Source organism: Hyla sarda, chromosome 2 (assembly GCF_029499605.1).
Source record: "Hyla sarda isolate aHylSar1 chromosome 2, aHylSar1.hap1, whole genome shotgun sequence".
NCBI classification, from domain to species: domain Eukaryota; kingdom Metazoa; phylum Chordata; class Amphibia; order Anura; family Hylidae; genus Hyla; species Hyla sarda.
The window spans coordinates 188,849,117-188,861,521 of record NC_079190.1 but is presented as its reverse complement, the minus strand read 5'-3'; the positions used below and the strand labels follow the sequence as shown (position 1 = coordinate 188,861,521).

General features: G+C 38.9%; 1 protein-coding gene across 5 annotated transcripts in view; it reads left to right on the top strand.

The window, feature by feature from the left end:
• AFF3 (ALF transcription elongation factor 3) overlaps window positions 1–12,405 on the top strand; it is a 411,319-nt gene that overhangs the window by 281,905 nt on the left and 117,009 nt on the right. For all 5 annotated transcript variants that reach the window (XM_056555972.1, XM_056555969.1, XM_056555971.1 and 2 more), the window contains one exon: window positions 1,064–1,115. In XM_056555972.1, the coding sequence (XP_056411947.1) occupies window positions 1,064–1,115 (52 nt within the window). The remainder of the gene's footprint in view (window positions 1–1,063; window positions 1,116–12,405) is intronic.

The following is a 12,405-nucleotide window of genomic DNA, read 5'->3' as shown; positions in this document are numbered from 1 at the left end:
ATTCCAGAGTTATTAATGTTTAAAGTGACAGTGGTCAGATTTGCAAAAAATGGCCGAGTCCTTAAGGTGAAAAAGGGCTCAGTCCTTAAGGGGTTAAAGGAAACCTTTATTGGAATCATGTTATAGAGCTGGAAGAGCCGAGTAGATTGATTTATATGTTTGTGGTAAAAGATATAGTATAACTTATTGAATAAAATCTGAGATCATTTCATGCTCAGGAGTCCAGCGAGTGATCCTATCATTAAGTGATACTGTCCACCGGACTCCTAAGAGTAGAAAGGCCAGGGATTTCAATCAATAAGTAATAAGTTATACTGAATGTTTTCCCACAAAGATATATATCAATCTGCTCGGCTCCTTCTGTTCTATTACATGCTGCCTATAAATAAGATAACATTTTCACGGAGACAGGTTCCCTTAATATATATATGAACATGTGCCTAGTGATAGATGCCATAGTAATAAGGTTGTAGGTCCTATGGTATCATTCATACTAGAAGCACACATCCTAAGGCTCTCTATGCCAGGGGCTAAACATGGCTATGGCTTGACTTTTAATGCCATAGATTTGATTGGGTAAGTGTGTGTATGTGGGGGCAGGGGGGAGTTCTTGTTAAACAACACCTCATATTTCTAATTTTTTAATATTATGTTTATTTTTTAATCATTGAATTGAAATAAATTATTGAATGCCAAGTGTTTCTATTTACTTACTAATCAAGATAATAGAAAGTACAAAGCTGTGTGTCAATTAATTAAGCCTTTCTCGTTCTCCAGTACTTAAATGCTGTTTGATCTGTAATATCCGCTCAGAAGCCACTTTAGGTCTTGGATTTATTTCCTCAGGTAATTACAATCTGTCAAACCCCAACAAGGATTGTGCTTCGCCTCTGTATAACTCTACTAATTGCTCTAACTTCAGTGTCTTATGGTGTCTGTATAATGAAGCTAACAAGCTGACATTACTAACACAATTGCTGCTTACCTGTTACAATTCTTTATACAATCTAACCTAAGCCTATTTTCTATCAGTCTGTAATTATTTTTACTTTGTCATTTATAGAACATTAGAAGATGATCTCAAACTTAGCAGTGACGAGGATGACTGTATTCAGGTAACTTCTTTCACTTCCATGTAACTATGTGTCGATGTTCGCATAATAGTATAGGAACAATTGGGCACATTTACTATCGAAAATGTGGAAGAATTCTGGCATAATTTGGACCAAAGAACCTGGCTTACAGTGCAATTTGCATCACATTTATTATGAGTTTTAGCTTGCCTCGTGCACCAAAATTGTTGTAACAGAACATTTTGAAGTAAAGTAAGCAAACTAATAGTTGGCTTAAATTTAGACTAGACAGTCTAAAGATGTGCCAGATTTCTCAAGCAACCTGAGTTACTCTGAAAATTCAGGTATGTTTGCAAACTGTCTAGTCTAAGGCCCTGTTCCCATATGCTGGTGAATGCATATGGTATAAAGCCAAAACCACACCCCCCCTTGAGTTTACCAATGGCTGCAAGTTGTTGTCAATAATACTGGCAACACTATGCGGCCTCTGGTGTACGCACATGGATGTGGTTTTGGGATACAGGTTAAAATTTGGACTGCACCACCACCTTTCATCATAAGTGAGGAAGAAAGTCGTATTTCATTCTCCATAGCATATCTAAGTGCTAATAATATCTAGTATTTATATAATATTGTCTTATTGTAAAAACCCTTTCTCATATGCTGATTATGGCATCAAAGAGTGGTCTAATATCCCTCTTTATTATGTGGCTGTCAGTGCATTAAATTGATGGCCACTAATTTGACTGACTGGCTTGTAATGCTACAATTCCCCTGCAACTGGACGTATTTGGTAGAATTGACCAGCTATCTAATGTCAATAGGTGATAGGTGTGTCCCAAATGTGTCCCAACTGGCAAAGATGTGCGTTCACCGCCACACCAGGACTTTACTATACTCTGGTATAATTATACCAAAAAAGAAATGGTATGCATATAAAAATTAATTCCAAGTGCAAGATTAGAAGAACGGAGAACTCACCCATGATAATGCAGTTAAAACGTCTTGTCTTTATTCAAGCGTACATCAGGTACCGGAGCGATACGGGAGAGCGGACAGGTGCTGTGGAGTGGGGGGTAGGGCAACGGACCGTATTCGCGCAAAAGTGCGCTTCCTCAGTGCGCTTCCCAGGGGCCTGAGGAAGCGCACTTTTGCGCGAATACGGTCCGTTGCCCTACCCCCCACGCCACAGCACCTGTCCGCTCTCCCGTATTGCTCCGGTACCTGATGTACGCTTGAATAAAGAAAAGACGTTTTAACTGCATAATCCTGAGTGAGTGCTCCGTTCTTCTAATCTTGCACTTGGAATTGATTATCCTACTTGTACACGTGAGCACCGCCAATATGCAGGACACTACACATCAGTAGTACATACGACCGCACGCTATAATAGTGGGACACCAACTTAGAGACTACAGCAGTGCCAAGGATTTGCCTTTCTTCTATTGTATACATATAAAAATTAACTTTTATTAGCTACTTTTAAAATACACAAATATAACCAGTGATTTCCATCACCATTTAGAACAGTATATCTACAGGGAGTTCATGCTCCACTCCAATGTAGCGCCAATTATTGGTTGCTCCTCATTAATGCCAAGTATATAAGCAAAGTGGGTTGGATGTGATGAAAACTACGTCACCCTATTCTATTGCCCTAATATGCCCTTCTTGCCAGAAACCTGTCCCTAATAGCTTCTATATTGCCTTTACCTGCCCACATGATTCCTTTGGTTGTAATACTATATTCTTCAGGGAAAGGAAAAGGGGTAAATAAGGAATAATAACCACTATTTACTACATTTACTGTATTTAGTGCATACAGACACTGGCCCTGATTATTATTATTATATTTTTAAACATATTTTTATTAACATTTTCAAAACAAAGCAATACAAAGATATGAAGCACCCAAAAAGTTAGATACACAGAAATAAAGCATAAAATTAATAAAAGCAACATTCCTACTTCTCAAAGGATCCCTGATTTATTATTGTTAACCCGACTGCTTTTGTGGGGAGGTGCAAAATGTGGCCCAATGCCCGCCCCTCAAATTGTATAGAATGAGAAATGAAAGTAAAGCACTCACCCAATTGTCGGCGATCCATTATGCAATTTATTGCATAATCCACAATGTGCACACATGGCAAGGGAGGGTAGAAAGGAGTTGGAACTCCGGGGAGTTCATGGGTGACGAGCCCATTTCGTGGGTATTCCACTTGCTTCCACTTGGATCACCGATGAGCGTTACTTTGATTTCTCATTCCACTGTATTTATAGCAATCATCTCAAGTAAGGGCCACCCCAGGACATTATCCATACCCTTCAGAACTCTACACCCTCATACAAACATATAGGCTACTTGTTTGTTGCAGTGCCAAGTTTTCACTTCTTGCGTGGTGTCATTGGCCCCTCAAATTGTGTCTGCATATGAATTTGTGGATTAATGTGCCAAAATAAAGCTACAAACCAGAAAAAGGGAAGGGGATGGCTGGAAAGGTGGTGAGGACAGTCAGAAAAAAGGTGTGTGTTCTCATTACCGGACCTGACTTACTACTGAATTTATGGATGGAATTTCCCACCAAGAAAAAGCCCCCATAGTCAATTGAGTAGAACCATGCAAGTCTGAAACAACATCCAACACTAATACAAACTTGAAACTCTTAGTAAATTAGGGCCACTATGTGTACTCAACATCCAACATATACTCTTTTCCTCTGTCCCTGAAAGATATCTTTATAAAAAATAAAAACAAACTGTACATATTAAAGGGGTACTCCAGGTATAAGATGCCTGATCGCGGGGGTCCCGCCGCTGGGGCAGCGGGACCCCCGCGATCAGGCATCTTATCCCCTATCCAAAGGATAGGGGATAAGATGTCTTAGCGCCGCAGTACCCCTATAAAGTATCCACTGTAAAATTAATTTTATAACATTCAATAATATAAGGAATAATAACTACAGACATATAAAACTACTTGTAATCATATATTACAGATCATCTACACCTAATATACCTGCCACATTCTATATAGCATAATATATCTGTCTAACTGTCACATCCTTAAAGGGGTTATCCAGGAAAAAACTTTTTTTTTATATATATATCAACTGGCTCCAGAAAGTTAAACAGATTTGTTAATTACTTCTATTAAAAAATCTTAATCGTTTCAGTACTTATGAGCTTCTGAAGTTAAGGTTGTTCTTTTCTGTCTAAGTGCTCTCTGATGACACCTGTCTCGGGAACCACCCAGTTTAGAAGCAAATCCCCATAGCAAACCTCTTGTAAGCTGGGCAGTTCCCGAGACACGTGTAATCAGAGAGCACTTAGACAGAAAAGAACAACCTTAGCTTCAGAAGCTCATAAGTACTGAAAGGATTAAGATTTTTTAAATAGAAGTAATTTACAAATCTGTTTAACTTTCTGGAGCCAGCTGATATATATAAAAAAAAGTTTTTTCCTGGAATACCCCTTTAAGGCCTAAATTAAGTGTTTTGTCTCTTCTAAGAAGCCAGTTCCAATTATTTTCTGAGTGGTCAGTCAGACAAAAATTTACCTTTTGCGAAATGTTTCTGCCTGGCAAATTTTTACCCACAATGAAAAGGAGCAGGCAACTAATTGCCAATCTGAAACCAGAGAATACAGTAGGGCAGCTCGACAGAGGAAGCAAAAATATGACTTGTGAAAGTGCAGCTCTATGCAGTTTTTTTTAATACCCATGGCTATAACTTTGTCATCACTTCTCTTTGAGAGTGTCCCTTGGGCTGTATAACATTAGGAGAGATTTGTCCTCTTGATTGTTCTGTGCTATACAGGACGTTATATCGCATTCTGTATCCACAAGTGGGCAATAGCTTAGTCTTTTTTATAAGGTCGGTGAACTCTGCCATTGGAACAATATGAAAAACAGATTGACATTTCAGTAGTGCTCATTTTTCATAGGGCTGCTCTTTAGCACAGGCTCTATTATGAATTCTTCCATAAATCACCCCAGACTATTAAACATTAGATTATGTATTAGTCAGAGGAAAGTGAGGGAAAAAATGAGCATCTGTTTAAGTCATAGCTGGCTAGATGACAACAGAATATTCCTGGCTAGAGTGCCATCTCAATTATATTAGTTCTGTGTATTCAATATCCAATACTGTATAAGCCTCTTCTCGTACAAAATGACAAAATATTACTAGCCTTTAAAAAATGTCCTAATTTTAGGTTCTGTTAATATGCAAGCACTATTTTTCCTGTGCAAATGGTAAACGACCTTGCAGCTTGTTATGGTTCCCATTATAAATGGCAGAAATGAACAGAGCCATTAGCAGTTGTCCTCACATTCCTAGCACTGTATAGGGACACATGTAGTCACACAAATTTGACTCATTACATATTCAATTCAACCGTAAGGCTGCTTTCACACTATAAAGTTCTTCCGTTTTAAACAGCTGTTATAATTTCCCGTTATGAAAAAGTTCTTCCGTTTTAAAGAGCTGTTCTAATGTTCCGTTATGAAAACCCTTAAAAATGGCCGTTAAACGGCCGTTACAAAATCCCATACAGCCGTTACAAAATCCCATTAAAAGGGTACCTCTCATCAAAAAAACTTTTGATATATTATAGATTAATGTATGCAGAATAACTTCACAATTGCATGTTATTAAAAAAAATATGCTTCTTTCTATTTAATTTTCCCCTTTGAAGAAATGACCACTAGGGGTCTCCCTACCAGTCCTGGCAGCAAGCATTTCAGACTCATGCTGGAGTCCTAAACACTACGAGCTGCCAGTCTGCTTTGTTCACAAAGGAGAACACTCAGAGCTGCCAGCCTGCTTTGTTCACAGCCTGTTTGGCTGTGAACAAAGCAGGCTGGCAGCTCAGAGTGTTTAGGACTCCAGCATGAGTCAGAAATGCTTGCTGACAGGACTGATCTGGAAAAATACAATAGAAAGAAGCATATTTTTCATTAACATGCTATTGGAAAGTTATTCAACATTCATTAATCTAAAATATATCAAAAGTTTATTTGATGAGAGGTACCCTTTAAAGTCTATTTAACATTATCCATTCTAACCCGTCATAGCCCGTTATTAATAACGGACGTGATTTGTGACGGGAGAAAAAACGGCACATGCACTATTTTTCTCCCATCACAAAATAACGTTTGTTATTAATAATGGACTACGACTGGTTAAAACGGATAATGTAAAAATCCCATAGACTTTAATGGAATTTTGTAATGACCGTTTAACCCCTTAACGATGTCGGACGTAAATGTACATCCTGGTGAGCTGGTACTTAATGCACCAGGATGTACATTTACGTCCTATGCATAACCGCGAGCATCGGAGCGATGCTCGGGTCATGCGCGGCAGGTCCCGGTTGCTGATAGCGGATGTCCGCCATTAACCACTCAGATGCTGTGGTCAATACAGATCATGGCATCTGCAGCATCGTGGCCACTAAAATGGGTGATCAGATCGCCCGCAGTGCTGCTGTGGTGATCCGATCATCCAGAACGACAGACGGAGGTCCCCTCGCCTGCCTCCACTGCCTTCCATGGGTCTTCTGCTCTGGTCTGGACCAGAGCAGAAGATAGACGATAACACTGATCAGTGCTATGTCCTATGTATAGCACTGAACAGGATTAGCAATCGAATGATTGCTATAAATAGTCCCCTATGGGTAAAGTATATAAATAAAAGTAAAAAAAAAGTAAAAAAAAGTAAAAAAAAATGTAAAAAACCCCCTCCCCAATTAAAAATTTAAATTGTCCCATTTTCCCTATTCCACCCCCAAAAAGTGTAAAAAAAAATATTTTATATACATATTTGGTATCGCCGCATGCATAAATATCCGAACTTTTAAAATAAAATGTTGATGATACCGTACGAAGAACGGCGTGAACGTAAAAAAAAAAAAAGCTTTTTAATTCCAAGAATTTTTTCATAAAAAGTATATTCAAAGTTTTATATAAGCAAATATCGTATCAATAAAAAGTACAGATCATGATGCAAAAAATGAGCCCTCATACCGCCGCTTATACGGAAAAATGAAAAAGTTATAGGTCTTCAAAATAGGGGAATTTTAAACGTACTAATTTGGTTAAACAGTTTGCGATTTTTTTTAAGCGCAACAGTAATAGAAAAGTATGTAATCATGGGTATCAAAGAATAAAGAACACATGTCATTTTTACCGTAAATTGTACGGCATGAAAACAAAACCTTCCAAAGTTTGCTAAATTGCTGTTTTCTTTTTAATTTCCCCACACAAATAGTATTTTTTTGGTTGCACCATACACTTTATGGTAAAGTGAGTGATGGCATTACAATGGACAACTTGTCACGCAAAAAACAAGCTCTCATACTAGTCTGTGGATGAAAATGTAAGAGTTATGATTTTTTGAAGGGGAGGAGGAAAAAACGAAAACATTAAAATAAAATTGTCTAAAATTGAATTTGAGTCCTTAAGGCCCAAATGGGCTGAGACCTTAAGGGGATAATGGCCGTTTTTAAGGGTTTTCATAACCGACCATTATAACGGCTCTTTATAAAGGCCTTAGTGCTGAGAGTTTACGAACACAATTTAGTTTTGTTCCTTATTGTTACCATTTTATTTATCTCACTTGTGTCTGTTGTGTCTGTAAGTATAGCTGTTTGGAACTCGTCCCATCTCATAAAACCCCTATATTGTGATATAATTGAATACTGTAACTGACTGCACTGAGAGAAATGCACTTGAAGCACTGTACAAATAAATGGAAGCATAATCTAATATGCTGTTTTTAATACGTTATGACATGATTTTTTTTTTCTTCTGGCTTCAGTTACCTTGTTTGGAGTGATGTGAAAATTTATAGCCAGGGCAGTCAATCTGTATTCGGGTTGCCAAGACTGAATAAATAGTCCTTTGTGCTTGGTTGTTATGTTTAGAGCATGTTCATCTGTATGGTCTGAACACAAGATCCGCAGGGATTCATAAAAGTCAAAGCACTGGTATGTGCTGCTGAGATCTGCTGGATAAATTGTATAAATTAAAGCTGGAAAGGAAATTGCACAGCAGTGTCAAGTAGCGAGCACCAACATGAGACATCACCATTGCAAATAAGCAGTCATCTATAATGAAAGATCATTCCACTCTCTAATCTTTCAAAATAGAGAGGAAAAAACCCTGTGTGACTTTAGATCATTTAAAATCACGTTTCATTGTAATTATTATAGTGCCAGACCAGGGTAACCCAAGGCGGCAGCATATTTGTGCCAAGCTGTACCCTCATCTGCATCTGTGGATATATGTTTACCTTGTATATCATTTGGGCCATGCTCCGGCAAAGGATGGGATAAAGCACTTAGTTCTATTTACCCGCCTTTGTTAGGGTGTACATCATGTGTTAAAGAGCTTAATATAAAGCAAAGTAGCTTAGATGTAGACAAGTGGGGTCCAGACTGGCATAGGATTGTGCAAAAATTTAGCAACAATTTTAAAAAGTTGCACTTGATAAATTACTAAGGGGTACATTTATCAAAACCTGGGCAGAGGAAAAGTTGACCAGTTGCCCATAGCAACCAATCAGATTGCTTCTTTCATTTAGAAAAAAAAGGCCTCTGAAAATGAAAGAAGGGACCTGATTGGTTGCTATGGGCAACTAGTCAAAATTTCCTCTGGACAGGCTTTGATAAATCTCCCCCTAAATGATTTGTGCAAAAATGTTGTGACTTTTTCACCAATTGGGCAAAAAAAATTCTGACAATTTACAACCAACAATACTAGGGTAAAAGTAATGAAAATGTTCCCACACATAAACCTATAACTAAATGAGTTGTGCAAAAATGTTGTGACCTTTTCACCCACTGGGCAAAAAATTCCTATAATTTACCCCAAAATTACTAGGATAAAACCAATGGTAAATTTTCCCCCAGGTAATCACTCTTTTATAGCCATTCATATTACAAGGAGTTTTGTCAACACTGTCAGTCGAAGATGGTTCCAGTTAAACAGATCATACATACATATATCAGCACTGTCCACACAGTATATTGTATGGTGGGGGAGATGTATCAAAATCTGTCCAAAGAAAAAGTTGCTGAGTTACTCGTAGCAACCAATCAGATCGCTTCTTTCATTTTTCAGAGAAGTTTTCAAAAATGAAAGAAGCAATTTAATTGGTTGCTATGGGCAACTCAGCAACTTTTCCTCTGGACAGGTTTTAATAACCCCCCCCCCCCCCCCCCCCCCCCCCCCGGAATATTCATCACACATTGCGGCTTATCAATCTCCCTTTCAATCACATCGGATTCCTACACACCAAATTCCATTCTCTGCATTATTGTGGAGATGGTTTATAGAAAATGTAAAAAAAAAATGACACCACAGTTGCCTAGCACCGCTGATATTTCTTGGTAGTACTTGAGACAGAAATTTCTTTTGACTGCCACCCACCTGGGCAGAGTGACTGGCATTGTGACTTCCGAAATGTCAAAGACAGTTTTTGCAAATACAGAACACATGGTCCTGCTTATAACTTTGCAGCTTTTATAGGGTTACTAGAAATAGATATAATAATTGTTGGCAGAGTATCTGTGTTTCCAGGCTGCCACATACGGCTCACAACTTTGCTATCAATGCTAATCATCTGTTACCTCCATTCAAATTATGTTTGACTTTTTATTCCAATTTTGCTGTTTATATCCACCAGTTATCAGAATGTCCCCTTATGAATGACCCTGCCCATGTAATTATAGCATCTGGTAATAGAGCTGCTCTTTCCTGGCTTATCTGCACAAACTGTTTTCTGTTTTGACAAAATCTGCCTTTACTTCCCTAGAGGACATGCAGCATACAAGATGGCTACTCTTATCAGCAACCGGGACCTGATTTATAATGGCGGACATCAATGATCCCACTGATGTCCACCATTAGCCCTTCAGATGCCGTGATAAATACTGACCATGGCATCTAAAGTAGCTGGTTTCTGGTAGACTATACAAATAAATTACAGATTACACTGATTATTGTTATGCCTGTCCGGTGAAACCAGACTTGTATGGTCTTGCCCACCATGTTGCAGCTCATTTTCAGGGTCTTCGCAATTTTCTTATAGCCTAGACTATCTTTATGTAGTGCAACATTTCCTTTTTTTAGAGCCTTAGAGAGTTTTTTGCTATGATTTGCCATGTTGAACTTCCAGTGACCAGTATTATAGAGTGTAGGAGTGATAACACCAAATTAAAGAGACCTGCTCTCTATTCATACCTGAGACTTTGTAACACTAACAAGTCACATGATACCGGGTAGTTGTGCCCAAATTGGACATTTCTACTTATGGGTGTACTCACTTTTGTTGCCAAGGTTTAGACATTAATGGCTGTGTGTTGTGTTAATTTGAGAAGACACAACATTAAACACTGTTCTTCAGGCTGTGCACTCACTATTTTATATTGTAGTGGAGTGTCATTTTTTTAAGTACTGTCACTTAAAGGGGTACTCCGGCGCTAAGACATCTTATAGATAGGATAAGATGCCTGATCGCGGGGGTCCTGGTGCTGGGGACCCCCGTGATCTTTCACGCAGCAACCCGTTACCATCAGCCCCCGGAGCATGTTCGCTCCGGGTCTAATGACTGCCGATCACGGGGCCGGAGTATTGTGACGTCACGGCTCCATCCCCTCAATGCAAGCCTATGGGAGGGGGCGTGACAGCTGACATGCTCCAGAGGCTGATAGTAACGGGGTGCTGCGTGAAAGATCACGGGGGGTCCCCAGTGGCAGGATCCCCGCGATCAGACATCTTATCCCCTATCCTTCGGATAGGGGATAAGATGTCTTAGCGCCGGAGTACCCCTTTAAAAAGATGTAATAGAATATATTTATGTGAGATTATATATATATATATATATATATATATATATATATAATATCTCAAAAAGGTAAAGAGGCATTAGCATGTCCATACAGGTTCAGATAGGGCTGAAACATTGTCCAGAATTATCTGACCCTCTGGATGCTACTTCTTATGGGATGGACTGGGTATCATGCTATACTGTATATTGTGAGCCTAATGTTGAATAATAAACAGAACAATATTTGCATGAACTCTGAAGTGTGTCATGAATAATATTTATTAAAGGGGTATTCCAGGAAAAAACTTGTTTTATATATATTAACTGGCTCCAGAAAGTTAAACAGATTTGTAAATTACTTCTATAAAAAAAAAATCTTAATCCTTTCAGTACTTATGAGCTTCTGAAGTTAAGGTTGTTCTTTTCTGTCTAAATCCTATCTGATGACACATGTCTTGGGAAACGCTCAGTTTAGAAGCAAATCCCCATAGTAAACTTCTTCTAAACTGGGCGTTTCCCGAGACAGGTGTCATCAGAGAGGATTTAGACAGAAAAGAACAACCTTAACTTCAGAAGCTCATAAGTACTGAAAGGATTAAGATTTTTTAATAGAAGTAATTTACAAATCTGTTTAACTTTCTGGAGCCAGTTGATATATATATATATATATATATATATATATATATATATAAGTTTTTTCCTGGAATACCCCTTTAACCCCTTAAGGACGCAGGACGTAAATGTACGTCCTGGTGAGGTGGTACTTAACGCACCAGGACGTACATTTACGTCCTAAGCATAACCGCGGGCATCGGAGCGATGCCCGTGTCATGCGCGGCTGATCCCGGCTGCTGATCGCAGCCAGGGACCCGCCGGCAATGGCCGACGCCCGCGATCTCGCGGGCGTCCGCCATTAACCCCTCAGGTGCCGGGATCAATACAGATCCCGGCATTTGCGGCAGTTCGCGATTAAAATGAACGATCGGATCACCCGCAGCGCTGCTGCGGGGATCCGATCATTCATAATGCCGCACGGAGGTCCCCTCTCCTTCCTCCGTGCGGCTCCCGGCGTCTCCTGCTCTGGTCTGTGATTGAGCAGACCAGAGCAGGAGATGACCGATAATACTGATCTGTTCTATGTCCTATACATAGAACAGATCAGTATTAGCAATCATGGTATTGCTATGAATAGTCCCCTATGGGGACTATTCAAGTGTAAAAAAAAATGTAAAAAAATGTATAAGTAAAAGTAAAAAAAAAGTGAAAAATCCCCTCCCCCAATAAAAAAGTAAAACGTCCGTTTTTTCCTATTTTACCCCCAAAAAGCGTAAAAAACATTTTTTATAGACATATTTGGTATCGCCGCGTGCGTAAATGTCCGAACTATTAAAATAAAATGTTAATGATCCCGTACGGTGAACGGCGTGAACGAAAAAAAATTTAAAAAGTCCAAAATTCCTACTTTTTTAATACATTTTATAAAAAAAAAAATTATAAAAAAT